This window comes from Leptonychotes weddellii, chromosome 7, assembly GCF_054177405.1.
Source record: "Leptonychotes weddellii isolate Sample4059 chromosome 7, ASM5417740v2, whole genome shotgun sequence".
Lineage (NCBI taxonomy): Eukaryota > Metazoa > Chordata > Mammalia > Carnivora > Phocidae > Leptonychotes > Leptonychotes weddellii.
Genome location: NC_138375.1, coordinates 75,484,097 through 75,500,782, shown reverse-complemented (window position 1 = coordinate 75,500,782; position 16,686 = coordinate 75,484,097). Strand labels below are relative to the sequence as shown.

The 16,686-nt window shown below is 32.3% G+C and overlaps 1 protein-coding gene across 6 annotated transcripts in view; it reads right to left on the bottom strand.

Moving 5' to 3' along the window:
• ARB2A (ARB2 cotranscriptional regulator A) overlaps window positions 1-16,686 on the bottom strand; it is a 388,449-nt gene that overhangs the window by 280,176 nt on the left and 91,587 nt on the right. For 5 of the 6 annotated variants that reach the window (XM_081826569.1, XM_081826570.1, XM_081826568.1 and 2 more), the window contains 2 exons: window positions 13,674-13,739; window positions 8,339-8,530 (listed from right to left, as the gene is read on the bottom strand). The exons of the other annotated variant lie outside the window; for it this stretch is intronic. In XM_081826569.1, coding sequence (XP_081682695.1) covers window positions 8,339-8,530; window positions 13,674-13,739 — 258 coding nt within the window. The remainder of the gene's footprint in view (window positions 1-8,338; window positions 8,531-13,673; window positions 13,740-16,686) is intronic. 6 annotated transcript variants of the gene reach the window in all.

Here is a 16,686-nt window from a genome sequence, read left to right as displayed (position 1 = left end):
AATTTTTAATGATATGAATATACCGTTATTTAATCAAATAGTCCCCTACTGATGGATAGTTAGGTATCAGAAGTTTCTGTGTTATTACAAACTGCTTTGATGAGCATGCTTGTATGTATACCTTGTGTACTGCTCTAGTGTAAATTACTACAAATGGAATTTACGGTCAAAGGTTAACAAGCACATTTCATTTGGGGCAATACAACCAAACTGCCACTAAAAAGATTGCTTCAAATTACATTCCCAACAATATCCAAACTTGGTATTATCATAAAACTTATTACCAATTTATCTGCCAATCTTTTTTTCTTTTTTTAAAGATTTTATTTATTTATTTGACAGAGACAGAGACAGCGAGAGCAGGAACACAAGCAGGGGGAGTGGGAGAGGGAGAAGCAGGCCTCCCGCCGAGCAGGGAGCCTGATGTGGGACTCGATCCCAGGACCCTGGGATCATGACCTGAGCTGAAGGCAGTCGCTTAACCAACTGAGCCACCCAGGTGCCCTATCTGCCAATCTTATATGTTGAAAAATGATACCTTATTTTAATGAGCATTTCTTAAATCCACAAATCTTTGAATTACTATCAAAAAAAGCATCGAAGCCTATAAGTCATTTAAACAAAGATATACTTAAAAATGTTTTGGAGGTCTCTGAGACCTTAAGCATACATCTGCTGAACTATATTCTGCTTGTACTATATAAATACTAAGTAATATCCCAAAAGTTGCCAGATGGCGTTGCTCCAGTTAAAAATAAAACTATACCCTAAACTAATATGGTACTTCTTACTACTATCTATTAATCAACAATACCCATTAGAATCCTCTTAAAATTTCCATGTCACCAACTTTGTAAGTAGTTATCCTGAAATAATAAGACCCTGAAACACTTAGTTGAAAGACTAGGAATTGAAGGCAGGAGTTCAGAAGGTGTTATCAAATTTTATTACTTGAATTACTGAGAAAAAACAACAACAAGAAACCACACCCCATTTTAGATAACAATCTATAATGGCTCCATGCACATCTGTGGAAAAAATCCTAATACTGTAATCAATCAGCTTTACAAAATCTGCCTGTCAAAAAAGTGTGTGTGGGGGGGAATCCCAAATGCATTAAGGAAAGAGGAATCATAAGAATAGAAAAGTTAAGTATAGCTACTAAAAGGGAAGCAAACAATTTAAAAACTAGAAATATCTAAATCAACTTTTGAAGTCTGTAATTTATATCAGTCAAGCAACAGTTTATGTATTCTTTAGTTTAGTTGCCTCATAATCAATGATTTTTAAAAGAAAATCCTAAAATATTCTAGTGTGATGAATACTGCTACATAAGGATGTCATCTTCTAATATTTACAAACAGATTTTATTTTACAGAAAATTGCTTTAATGTAATTTGTTTTAAAAAGGTATGAGTTGCAAAGTGACTACCTATCACTGGAACAACCCGATAAAAAACATGTAATTAAAATGCTATACTGAATTCTTTTGATTATCTCCATTCCTTCCACAATTCAAACTAAAATTTTAGTTTAAAAAATTTATTACTCAAATTACTGAGTAAAGAAGGGTGGTACTAACCCATAGGGACAAAACAAATCAGAATGGAGAGAAAAGAGGACACAGACATCACTAAATTTTTGGAAGACTGTAAGCTGATAGAACTGGATTGGTACCACAAAGGAAAAAAAAAATAAGTGCCTAGAGGGAAATAATGACTAGAAGAAAGCCAACTCATCCACAGAATTTCAGAAAAACTCAGAAACTGGGATGCCAGTTATCTTGGAAAGTCTTGAGACTAAAAATGGAGGCATTATTTTTAAGTTCACATAAGGTGCAATTATCCCATTCCTTAAAAAAAGAAACCCCAAACCCCAAAACCAGGTCATAATCTCACGTTATGCAGATAGCCCTATAAGAGATCAAAGATGTTTCCTTTTGAGAAACATATCCGGAGAAGGACTGGAAGGACAAAAGACCACAGAAGGGGAGGAGAGAGACACAGAACTCAAATCAGGTGTACTATGCAAAAGTCTGCAAAATGATTCAAAAGACAATTCCATTCCAAAGTATGATAGAAGAACTAAAAATTCTATCTAAAAGATAAAGTAGGTAACCTACCAGAACAAAACTAGAGCAAAAATAGATGGAAAATAAGAAAGCATACACAGGGTTCCTGGGTGGCTCAGTCGTTAAGCGTCTGCCTTCGGCTCAGGTCATGATCCCAGGGTCCTGGGATCAAGTCCCACATCGGGCTCCCTGATCAGCAGGAAGCCTGCTTCTCGCCCTCCCACTCTCCCTGCTGTGTTCCTGCTCTCGCTGTCTCTGTCTTTGTCGAATAAATAAATAAAATCTTAAAAAAAAAAAAAAAAAAGCATACACAATTAGACAAAACATTTACAGGCTCAATCCACAACTCCAAAACCAAGATACAGTAATTCTAGAAAAAGAGAAGATCAAAATGATCAAGAAACAACACAAAAAATTTTCTAAGAATTGAGAATCATGAGTTTACTGTACAGATAGAAAGGAATCACCAAGTGCTGAACACAATGAAAAATCAAAAACAAAGATAAAAACACCAAGGCATAGGAAATTCCTTAAAAGAAGTATGACTAATTTCTTGACACCAGGCAAAAGGAAAAGAAGCTTCCACAGAGGGAACAAAAGGATTCAAGATCAGAATGGTACCAGACTTTTCAATTAAAGCACTGGAAGCTAAAAGACGATGAAACAAAGCCTTCAAGTTTCAGAATGAAAATGATTTTCAACTTGGAATTCTATGCCTACTTGAATTATCAAAATAAAGGGAGCAAGTTAAATAAAGGCATTTTTTTAAAAAATACAAGGTTTCAAAAACTTATCTTGTATTCACTTTTTGATGGCTCCAACAAAATGAGGGCATATATCCAAAAAGGTGGGGTCATTAGATCCAGGAAACAGGAGTTCAAACATAAAGAGACAATCTAAGGGAAGTCCCAGGATGACAGACAGGTAGATAGGCAGGCTTAGAAAGTGACCAGTCAAGACTGGAACAAAAGTCCACAGGGTTCCAAAAGAGAGTTCTCCAGAAGAACAGGAAACTCTGAGATGCTCTCATAAGTTTGACCCTGTAAAAATACTACTGAGAGATAAATCAAAATCTAAATTAACAATTATTGCAAAGAAAATAGAAAAAAAATATCAAATCCATGAAAACAAACTTCAGCAAAAATGAAAAGTAATCACATTACCTACCTGGATCAGCCGTAAACAATATTAAAGTAGTAGTAATATTGTAAAGCTTGATCGCTGATTTAATCCAAAAACTGTGATGATGGGAAAGAGATTCTTGTTTACCATAACAGAAAGTGACTGACAAATCAAAAGACAGTATTATAATTTAATAATATGGATGGAGAGCATACAAGTAACACCAAAAATTATTGAGTGATTATATCTAGGGAACAGAATAAGTGAGGAAGGATTAGCAAAGGATAATCACTATTTTGATATATGCCTTTTGATTTTACTTGACTTTTAGATTACTTGCATGTATCCTCTGATGTTCTGCAGTTTTATTTTAATACATTTTAAGTGTAGATTTCTTTCCATTTGTCTTGCTTAAGCTATGCCATGCTTCAACAATGATTTATGTCTTTACTGTCAGAAATTAATATATTGCTTCTTCTCCCCTTCTTTTCTATTGTTTTTCTGAAACATCTACAAGAAGAATATTAGATTTTATTCTATTCTTCATGACTTTTTATCTATCAAATTTTTTTCTCAGATTCTCTGCTATATTCTGTCTGCTATACTCCTCAACTCTAGGTTTTAATTTACCAGTTCTCTCTTCAGCAGTGTCTGATAGTTGGTTGCCTGACCTGACTTTTGTGATGAATCATTTCCTCATATAATTTTTAGTTTCTGACTAGAAATTCATCTTCACTAGGGATTTACTCTGGGTTGGAAAGTGTTGCTACTGGAAGTTACATGTTTGCTTCCACCTAGTACCCCAAAAGTTTCATCAATTCCGAATCCCTTTTTATATTCATATACCTTGTTTGAGATTCCCACACTTATGTAGGTTGTCTAAATTCAGGCTACAAATCCAAATCCAACTTTAGGGTGCGATCTGTGGCTTCTATTTCCCAAGGGAGGATGTTTATTTACCCCACCTGGCCTCTCTGGCAAATAAACCTCTTTTCACCTTTGGCCATGAACTGATTTTTCTATCCCTGAAAACTCAAAAGGCAGAAACTTCCAGGCCTTAGCTATACCCAAGGGTCTTGGTATTAGCACCTGCCTCTCAAACTCAAAGCTGTAATGTAGACCTAGGGCTTATATCTCATCAGCTATCCCCTTTGGGTTGCTATGCACTAGTGGGATTTAACATTGTGGTTTTGAGTTTTCTTTTGTAGTTAGGCATTTAAAGATTCCTTTTTTATCTTTTGGACATAACTAGATACTTAATATTTTTGTTGTTGCTATGTTTTATCCATTATTGTTATGTGTCTGTTTGTGGAAGGGAGAAATGCATATTAATTAGCTCAGTCCACCACGTTTTAGAACCCAAACTATATCAATTACATTGATAAAAATAGCATAATTTTTAAACTTAGATATAACAGCATGAAAATTATACTCAAGGCAAGTAATTATGGAAACATCAGATCTTTCTAAATAATCCAGCTATGAGAAATTAGTAAAAATGTGGGCTTAGTGAAGTAATCAGACATCTTACAAAATTATTAAAATCAATAAATTTTGTCACATTGAATATGAATCAATAGTGTTTTGAAAGTATTCTTCATAACTTAAACTTTACTTCTCTACTGATTTTATTATAAAACATTTCCTAGAACTTCTTACTTTCTGTCATACTAAATATAATTGCCATCAAGTTCTACCTTATTCATTATACCTAGAGCCTGAGAAGTATAAATAAACTCTCAAGCAATCCAAAGAGTGTTACCTACCCCAAAGGTTCTAGTGTGGTGCCCAGATTAGGAGCATAAACATCACCTGGAAGAGTCTTAGAAATGTAAAGTCTCAGGCTCCAACCAGACCCTTCTGCATCAAAATCCCCCCTTGGGACAAGGCAATTTGTGTTTCAACAAGCTCTCCAAGTGATTCTGATGCATGGAAAAATTTGACTATAGACCAGTGGCTCCCAAACTACTCTCCATAAAACTTATTGAGTACATCTCAATCAGTCAAAGCCTGGACAGGGAGAGATCAGAGAGATGCCTAGCATGCAAAATTTAAGGAGGTACTCACTCTCAGGGTCCTACAGATACTGCACAACCCTGAGAGTGACAGACTCCTTAAATTCTGCACCCCTGTTCTACACCTGTAATTAGTAATTAAATGACTTTAAGTAGTGTAATGACTTTTCTTTCCTTGCCCATTTTACAGAGACCAACTGAAATGCCTAAAAAGATACACATGAGAAAAGATCAGAGAATAAACATGTATGAGTAACTCTCAAACTGCACAAACACTGAATAATCAGTACTTGGCTATATCATGTACTGTTTCTTACTCCAAGTAATGTATTATGCAATGAAGACTGTTAAACACTAAAAATATGAGCTATGGCAACCTCAGAAGCACTGTAGGGATGTATCTGATATGTACTATTTCTTCAACATCAAATCTTAATAAACTTTTTATAATAAAGGTCTAAACTATCTAAAATGCAAGGACTGGAATATCTTTAATGTTCAGACTGTTAGCTATGGAGTCCTAGGGTTTGGGGAAGAAATCTCAGGGGTCGTTGTAGAAGTTGCTCCAATCCTCACCCCAGCTTCAACCGAAGTGGCTCCATAGATTTAAACCTACTTTTTACAGAACAGTCTGCTCGGAGGCAGGGTTCTACTGATGGGAAAAAGTTTTAACCTTATAATGTGATGAATTCAATATTAGGACCTTTAATCTTATCCTAAAAATCTGCAAGAAATATAGCAGAAAATTTTTTTTTGAGCTGTGCAAGCAGGAAAGTTTATTAGTGAGAGTGGGTGAGCTTGAGGGACAGCTGCCATAGCAGACATACTATTAACAACACTGAGTAGAGATCATATGGTCTATCCTGAGAAATATCAGAATTCAGTTGTGATATGAAAAACTGACAGATCACAACAAATAGGAGTAGTGCTCCCACTCTTTTGTAAACTTTGGAAACATTTCTTTGAATACAATTTTAGAACCAAGTCCACAAAATAAAAATAGAGCTAATCTGATTAAAAGGTAAGGATGAGACAGCTTTTCTCCTCCCAATCAGTCTTCCTCTGCCCGCTTCCTAGAATACCACCCCTTTCCCACCAGTGTCCTCCCACCACACACAAACACACGGTAGCCCTGGAAGAACCACCACAGAAACACCATGAAAAGGTAAAGCCAAAGTAACAAATCACTTTATCTAGATTAAATAGAGATATCCATTTTTAAATATTCACCATGTAGAAATTTACCACAATAAAGTTCATATCCAGTTTTTTATAAAGAGAAAAAAGTATATCAATTAAAATTTTAAGTATACAACACATAAATACTAAATACACTAAATACTAAAGTACTAAGAAATCAGCTGATTTTTTTAAGGAATCATGAGTTGCTATTATTGAGAAAAGCAGAAAACAGTCAAGGCAATGAAATGCTGTTAGTTTCTAAACACTACACTTCTACTTATAAGAACAAAATGCCTGACTAGTCTAAATTTACTGACAAACTTCCTCCCTCTTGTTTGGGATATCAACAGATAGTTTGTTCAAGATGTTTAGCATGACTTATCATACTCTTTCATCTTGAAAAATCTTACATAACAATAAAATATTCTAAAATAGGAAAGGCTTAGTTGATCTAGTAGCAGGAACAATATAATTACATACAGCATTTCACCAAGCCCTCATATGTACAAACACATGATTTTCTTTACTAAGTTATATTTTCAAATATACACTGTACTGTGATCACATTTCACATATAATGTTCTTAATCACTGATAGGATCTCTTATAACCACAAACTGTGTCAGAGAGAAAGTTTATTTCAGTATTTATAGTTGGAAATATAAATGTTTAAGTAATACAATATTTTATGTGAGTTACCTCAATCTAAATATTTACTTAAATTCTACCAAATTTTACTTAAATTCTACTAAAACTGCACTGCTGACATTTGCAACCAATCAAAAGTAATGTCTTGTGTTCTTTGCATATTCATGAACACTGAAAAAAATACACAATTAACCTAAGAAATTCTACTTGAAGCATTTTAAGGGCCTCAAAAACTATTAACAAAAATATACTCTAAGAGCTGTATTGGGCCTTAATTTTATCATTTCAGAGGTAAAAGAGCAGGGAACTTATCTTTGACCTTTGAAATCATCAATGTATCAAGCAATTCTTCTCCCATTGTAATTACAAAAATGTAATAATGTAGCTCTTATAAAGCATACATACACATATATTCCTAAACAACTTTAAGTTCTTATATGAAATCTTTTTTTACAAGACACTTTTTTCTGAAGAAAATCTCTATTCATATTTGAAAGAAACCTATACTTTGCAAAATTTGGCTGTTCACTGAACATAAGAATGACACAGTATAATTAACAACATAATAAAATAAAATTAGAAAAAAAAAAAAGAATGAGACAATTAAAAAAAAAAAGCCAAACATTAAGATGTTAACAATGCTAGGTCAAAAACAAACAAACAAACAAACAAAAAAGAAAACAAAAACAATTTCACTATTATAGGAAAGAAAATCTTGAATACAATTTTAAAATATCAGTTTCTAGAAAGGTAGAATTCAAGTAAGAATAAAGTAATTCAGTAAATATTTCAATTTATCGTTTTACAGGCCTTTGTCTAATGCATAAAGCATTTTATTTCTGAGTTCTAGAGTTTTTAAAGAAATGACAAACACTGAGTTATTCCAACTCTTTCTTTTAAACTCTTCTTTTAAAGAATAAGAAATTAATTTCAAGTAGATTTCCTTTAGCTTCCAATTTAACTAAATTAGGTAGGCAAAGATTTACAAAAGCACTCTTGATGTTTTTATAAGTATTTTAAATAATATTGATAAGTATTTGGTAATTTAAGTGAAATTTTAAATGATAAATTTAGAATAAAAATATTCATTTCAAAGACATTACCTAAATAAAATACCATTTTTGTTTTTCATTCTAACTGCAAAATAATGCAGAATAATCTTTCATTACAAATAAAAAAACAATTTAAAGATAAAATTATGTTTAGAATGTACTTTTGAAGAGACAGGATAAAATAATTTATAACACATAATAAAACAGAGCTATAAAATGCCAAAAAAATATAAAAGAAATTGCACTTACATCCATAGCTCTCTTAATAAAAGGTATCTGTGTGCCACTGTCCAGATCTTCATTTATAATAAGCCTTCTAGCCCACTGACCTGCCCTGACAACACCACTACCATGAATTAAAACCATCAGTTTCTGTGGATTTGTCAAAGCATCCTCACTCATAAAGATAAAACTCTTTGGTTCACTCTCAGTGGCATCTACCTGTAATTAAAAAAAAATTAAATAATAAATAAATGTTTTCTGGTCAGGCATAGACATAAATGAGAAAACAACTAATGGTTACCATAAATTACAGAATGGCTATTTCAGAATTATAGAAGTAAAAAAGCTTTAAAAATTAAAATATTCATTAGACATTAACAACTACATATGAGATGGATTAGCATAAAAGACATGATAGTAATAGGACAAACGAATAATGGAAATACATCTCCCTATATTATTGATGGACTTTTATATTATAATATAAATAAGAATAACTGATTTTTTGAGTGCTTCCTATGGTGTAGATACTATGCTAAATGTTTTAAAAACATTATCTCAAACACAGTCTCATTAAAGTGGTATTATTATTATCTTCATTTATAGATGAAGAAATTGAGGCCTAGAGAGTTTAAATAACTTGCCTAAGATCACAGAACTAGAGTCTATAATTCTATAACAGAAGTATATTGCATCTATAATAGAAAACAGAAAAACCCAACTGGAGCGTATACCTGTTGGAAAATCGTATATTAGCCAGGAATACTACTAAGCTTTTAAAAGACGGGAGAGGGAACTATTTAAAAACTCAATCACCTACTATTCTATGTAAATGGTCTTTGAAATTTCATTCATAATTTGAACATAGGCTCATATCACAAGTATTTTATGAAGGAATATTATTTATGTATTCCTATAACTTTATTTTATATACTAAATATTTATAGGATGAGAATTTTATATATTTTATGTAGTACTTATTTATGGAATGAATATTTTATACATTTTGATTGTACTTAATGTTTAGGTTTAAACCAGATGATGTATGTTTTAGATTTGAGAAACTCAAAAGACTTACAAAAAGATAACTTCTCAACCTTTACACATGACTGATCGCTGGCACTGAATGGTATTCCACATCAGCAGTGGCCAGTAACTGGGAATGGAAGCTTTTGTGCAGCCATGTCAGAGCCAGAAGCTAAAGTCTTGATGGCTGGTAATACACAGACTCACATAGAAATTTCAGTCCACATCCTGTGTAATGAAATAGTTCTTCACTTCTTCAACAGTATATATTCATAAAATTATGAAACTAAAAAATAGACAAAAACTTTAGATACCAAAAAAAAAAAAAAAAAAAAGTCCTGGACCTAAATGTTCCCAGTCACTATTCCTGGGAAGAGAAAAAAATTAAAATTTCTTTAATTCTAAAACAAACAGATCAGTGGCCATTTGTTTAAACAGCACAAAGGGCAATTATTTCAGCAAGAAGAGCACAGCCACAGGGCTTAAAAATATATCCTCTCCTCAGGGAAGCTTTTCCTGACTACCCCATTTAAACTCTCCCCAAGAATTCCCTAGTACCTTCATAGCATATACCACAATCTAATGTATGTTTTACTTTATAAATTTGTTTATGTAACTGTTTATTAACCATCTCCTCCCACCGCCAGAATGCAAATCCAGGAAGGCATGGACTTTTGTTTGTATCCAGCTACATTCCCAATGTCTAAAAGAGAGGCTGGCACATTGTAGGCACTCAGTAAATAAAGGAATGAATAAACTTTTAGAATAAGGAATGTTATCTAGCATCACCAGTGGCCTCCTTTAAATAAAAGGCATTTAACTAAATAATGTGTCCTCTTAACTTGTTACAATACTTGCCTGGTTCAGAAAGCATATATTGAAGATTAAACTAATATATGACTGTAAAGAATTTTAAAAGAGCTACACAGTGCTAAAATGGCATAAGTGTATATTAGTAGTAATTAAGTATGCAGTAAATGAAGTATGAAATGTAAAACAGTCACATTAGCTTCTCTTGCACGTGATGTCCAGAGTAAGCAAATTATGATGATGACAGCAGGTATGACTTAAGTCAGAGGAAGGGAAATAGATGAGAGATGGGGAAAACCAAATCTGAGAAGAAAAATTCCCTTTTACCTATGAATGTTATATGAAAACAGAGGAATCACTCAGTTAAAATGGCTTTTTAAAAAAGAAAAGTGATAAGAACAAAAGAAAAAATTAAAAAGCAAAGCTGTCAATGCATAATAAACAAGAGGCCACAGAGGTGTCTAGTCATTCATTTACCAAAGAGTACGTCTAAATGTGCACAAATAAAAGTACCTCTTAAAATCATTGAGGCCTTAATGGATCCAGGAATGCTATGGAAATGGACATCTGTTTGTCTTAATAAGAAGAAACCCTGTACCTATAGACTTTCCAGTAGGTGCTGTTCACTATTTCTTTTCTCTATTTGACTAAGTCCCCTGTTACCAAGGAGCTGAGTCAATTTTTTAAGCAATGGAATGTTGGCACTTTAAATTCCATAGTAATCACTTTAAAACTGGAAGAGTGATTAATTTCAGAAGATAAAAATGTGTGTTTTATATTAAAATGCCGTTCAAAAATATTTAAGGGCTGCAAATTAAGGTAGCCATGAATAAATGAATAAAAGTTTTACTTGAACATGCAGAAGAACTGACTTTAAAAACATGATAACATCAGAATATTTAAGGAAAAAAACAATGAAAATGAAAAATGTAGTGGTATTAATGATTAAGGAGTAAGAGCAGTATTTCGGATGGTCATTGGCTTATATTCACCTCAATTTAACACAGAACTCTGAAGTTGGTATCTACAACTTACTCTGTAAAAAGTTAGTACTAAGTTTAAATACTAAAATATGTGTATGAATAAAACATAATTTTCGGCATTAGCTTAACTGAGTTTGAAAACGGCTGTTCCAAGGCCATTGTCTTCAAACAGCGCTAATTCCCTAAACTGAGCTTTCATTAAGGAATGCATATAAAAGTCATTGTAGTGCACCACCTAACTTTATTAACCAATCAACTTCAAAGAACAACTGATCAATGAGAACAAACAATTTTTAGCAGTTAACAATTCACTTTAGGATACTCATGAACCCCACTAATTGTGATGATCATTTAAACATGGCTGAATAAAATGAATGAAAATTTATAATCAGGTTATTATGTTAATTTATGTAATTTGAAGTTCTACACAAATGTACGATACTATAATTGAGAATAATTTGTACATGAGCATATATGTAAGGTATGGAGTAAACATGGGACATGATCATGATCTTTACCATCAAATCATAGGTTTCCACAGGGTGCTGTTATTTACAAAAAGGAAAGGAAAGGAAAGGAAAGGAGAGGAAAGGAGAGGAAAGGAGAGGAAAGGAAAGGAAAGGAGAGGAAAGGAAAGGAAAGGAGAGGAAAGGAGAGGAAAGGAGAGGAAAGGAAAGGAAAGGAGTCTTTCTTTCCTTATTAAATAGTTAAACTATAAAAGTAAAACTTAGTTCGTCATCAGGAAAAAAAAAACTTTTGGTGGTATTCCTATAATAAAAAGAACAACTGTAATACAAAACTGTGATACAAAAACAAAACAAAAAACCACCTTCACTGCTAGCTTTGGGATTTAAGAGAACTCAGGAGAAAATGAATAGTTATAGAAGAAAAATTTCACAATGATATAAAATATAGGATGATAATTTAAGGAGAGACATTAATTTCCTAAAACAGAACAAATTTCAGTTTCTTTTCAGTTTATAAAATCAGGAAATGTTTACTAACCAAAAATGGACATGACACTTACTACAGGTCTCATATAATGTAAAGCTTTCTCTATGCTTATTAGCTTTTTTTTTTTTTTGCTTATTAGCTTTATAGTCTAAATTTAAATGAGAGGAAGGTAATCAGATCTATAAAACAAAGTCCTCCTAACCCTAATCTCAAGCTTTCTATAAAGAAAATTAGGGAAACTTAATCATATAACATAATCTATATGGCCAATCATCTTCTGATCTCTTCTGGAAATCTAAGGAATTAAAGGGGGGTTAAAAGCTCCACATAGAAGTATTAAAGAGTTAAATGGCTCAGTCTTAATTGTGTTATAACAATAAACCAAGCTAAGTCTCCTTAAATATTGTTCTTCAAAACCTTTGAAAGAAATAAAATTAGCAAGAAAGGAAGACTGAACAAAAGGGAGAAAAGTTTCCAAGTAAATGAGGGTTAGCCTAGCTATTGCACAGAATAATATTTTATTCACTAGTACATTACAAGCACTTGGAATAGTGCCTGGCAACCTAAAAGACTCTTGAACAAATATTTGTTGAATAAATGATTAACAATGTGACCTCGCATTTGAGCGTATTTATATAAAATTAAACATAAAATAGATTTTCCTTTTAAATATTGAACTTTGGAATTGATTTGTGAGGATAAATATTATTAAAAAATCCTCAAACCCTCCAATTCTTGGTAGAGTAACACTACCCAAGGAATTTAAAAATCTCATGCAAAATTTCATGTAAACAAAGTATTTATACGCAAAGTTTTGTGCCTTAAATTAATTACTTTCATTAAGCCTTCCAGATTTTTATATATCATAAAATAGTTTTCAATTCAGTTATATTGAGTTATCAATATAACTTAAAGAGTTATATTAGGAACAGTAAGGATCATCTAATCTAACACCACCATTGTTTCATAGATAAGATTATTATTTCTTCATTTTTTGATTATATCATGTTTTACATTAAAAAATTTTTTTGTGAATTTGAGACTAAGAACAAATCTCAAACTTTTTCACTCTGAGATGGGAGAATGTACAAAATTTGAAAAGAATGTTCTGCAAGAAAGGGAAGGAGCAATGTTATAAAACAGGAAGCATGAGGAATGAATGTGGAAATGTGTACAGGAAATAACATGGAAATAAAATATGTAATTATAAAAATCAGGAAATTAAAGAGACAGTGAATGTCTAGTGCAATATCAAGTACACTGGTTTACTTCAAAAAATACATAAAAATAAATTATACCAATTAAATGAGAAAAGACAGAGGGGGTAGTCCTTTTAAAGGCATCATCATTTTCAAAAAAGACTGGTTATCACTATTTTTTTCTCTACATTGAAGAGTATTAATTTTAAAGAATTATTGTGCACAATGAAATGAGGTATACTGGCAGGCATTTAATATTATCATTATCAGTATCAACATATTAGGACCTTAATGTTTAAACTTATCACAGTTAAACTAATATAAATAGTTTCTTCTGAATTGAAAACTATTTGATTTGGAAGTTTAATCATTTTTAAAAACTGGACTTACTGGAATCGAGATTTTTTTCAAATTACAGTCCTTTTCCAAGAGCTCATATACATACTTTGTGATAATCTAGATAGGAAACAAAAATAACACATTAAGATGTAATGTCATCCATTATCAAAATTCACATAAATTATTATGTTATTGCTCTGAATGAGTATCTCTCTATCTTTGAGTGTCCACCTCCACCAATTTTATTGAGAAATAATCGACATACATCACTATAATTTTCAGGCATTACAGCATGATAGTTTCATTTACATATACTGTTACATGATTACAACAGGTTCAGCTAACATCCATCTTCTTACTTAGATAGAAAGAAAAGAAAAAAGTAAAAAAAGGAAAGAAATTTCTCTTTGTGTTGGGAACTCTCAGGATTTACTCTTTTCCAAATTTTCTATGTATCCTACAGCAGCGTCAACTGTAGTCATCATGTTGTTCATTATATCCCTAGTATTTATTCATTTTATAACTGAAATGTTTTAATACTAAATTAGGAGATTCTGGCTTACTTCCTGCTGCTATGTGAATAACTATGAACCTTAATACTAAAAATTAGGGCCAGTTAATATAAACTTGCAAAAATATATAAGGACTTCCTGTTTTTTTCAAAGCAGTACTCTGAAACCATATTTTCTTTTTTCAGTGTTTCTAGAATCTGTTTTCTCCTATGATTTCCATATAGGAATTGTACCTGATACAGTACTAACGTGACTGAATCCTAACACCTGTTTTGTATTTACTGAATCCAGGAGGAAAAAGTCAGAGGTATTCTATACAAAAAAGAAAAATTAATCCAGCAAAATTAGGCACCAGTTAGTATTACTGTTTGTAGCAGGCAGAAACATAGTTCCCCAAATAGGTCCACATTCTGACTCCTTGAACCTAGTCATATGTTATGTTACATGGTAAAAGAAATTATGCAGATATGATTAAGGTTAAGGACCAGAGATGGGGAGATTATCCTGGATTACCCAAATTGGCCCAATCTAATCCTTTAACTTTTTAAAACTGGAAGATCACAGAAGAACAAAAGGATGCAAAGTGAAATGACCTTGAATGGTCATTGCTGATTTTGAAGATGGAGGAAGGAGACCATGAGCCTCTAAAACGTGGGATAACCCTTTAACAGTCAGTTAGAAAACAAGTCCTCAGTCCTGTATTTACAAGGACCTGAATTCTGCCAACAACTCAAATAAGCAGTAAATGGATTCTCTCCTGGAGTCTCCAAGAAAGAACATAGTCTGTGCAAACCTTGATTTCAGTCTGGTGACAATCATATTGGACTTCTGACCTGTGAGATAATATATTTGTGTGGCTTTAAGCCACTGAAATTATAGTAATTTGTTATAGCAAAACTAGAAAGCTAATGCACTATTTCTGTGAAGGAAAGCAAAGAGAGTAAGGAAAGAGATACCAAGTGAAAGCAATGATTTAATAGATTTTAATGGTCATTTTAAGAAGTGTTGCTCTCTCCAAAAACGTCTTTAATCATCTATGCACAATATCTCAGAGAATAATTTTAGCAGCAACATAATTAAAAGTCAAATTTTATAAAACAAAATCAGAAGATTATTTTTTTAAAAAATTAAGATGTCAATTGCTTTGGTGCTGTATTCTGTAATCTAAAATAGATTCTCTATCCTGCTTTCTTTAAGGAGCCCAAAATTCTTTCTTCTATGTATACGTATTCATTCATTTTAGAAAGAGTATATTGGATGCATGCTAGAAGAGCTTTACCTTGGCTAGTAATGATAATTTCAAACACTACAACACTACACTAGAACAAGGCAATAATCCAATAATTATTAATCAAATAGTATACCTATATCTTGATGTAGTAGTCAAAATTATATTCATTACACCTTCACCAGAAGGTAGTGGTGCTGTAAACCTTAAAAAAATAAACTAAAAATATGTAGAATCAGACAAAATTATGTATGAAGTTATATAATGGCCTGCCACTTCAAGAAAAATGACCTGAGATTAGCTAAAATGAGTGGCTTATCATTTCTGAAAATTTCCTATTACCTATGAAATCATAAAATATCCTTATGTTTAAAGCAATAATAAAACCAATCAAACTTAATTCAAACCCAAGTTAATTCTACCACTACACAAAATACTTCAGAGACATAATTTGAGAATTAAAAAATTAAACTATTTTGGCAGTTCATACCTTAAGTCAATATGAAATAAAATATTAGTTAATTCTCAACTTTCATACTACATGGTAATAGAAAACGATTCAAAAACTGCTTACACTTGGTTTCAAAATACATTATAAGGCAAGTGTCTTCACAAAATATCAAACCAAATAATAAAACCATACATCAGTAGAGTTGGAGAAACACTGTGTAACTTGCCCAATTTGCCTTGCTCTCTAATTCCTGACTGCAGAAGAAGAGCAACCATAGATTAAACCCTCTATTTCTTAGTCAATTCTGTCTGCCTGAATGTTCTCCTTTAGCCCCCATCACATGTCAACTGTTTCCGGCAACTGTTCATGCCTCATCTCAACCCTACCAAGATTAAGATGAAGTGTCCCACCTCTATGCTCCTCTGGATGTGACTGAATAGCATCATGTAATATACAGGCTTCATATCATGCACCTTTCTGTTACCTGACTAGCCTTAGAACATTATAATTTGGGTATCCCACCTTTACTCTTCCTTGTAGCCACATAGAATAGTATCTGGTACACTGAAAGGAGTTAAAAATAGTACACAAATTCTCCTCACTATTCATCCTGTCTACATGTTTTGAGGGAGAAGTGTTTGGGTTTTTCTTTTTTTTTAATCTTTAAATCTTTAAAAAGAGATTTTAGAAAAAATCTTTTATAATTGCTGAATCAAGGTTTAGAAAGAAAGCATCAAGGATCCATTGCCCTCCTGCTTACATGGGATTGTACTCTGCATTTAGAAAAATCAACAAAAGATAATTTCAAAAGGAGATGAGAAAAAAATCTCTGTCCAAATGTCATCTGTGTTCAAATATTCACTGGAAACATTG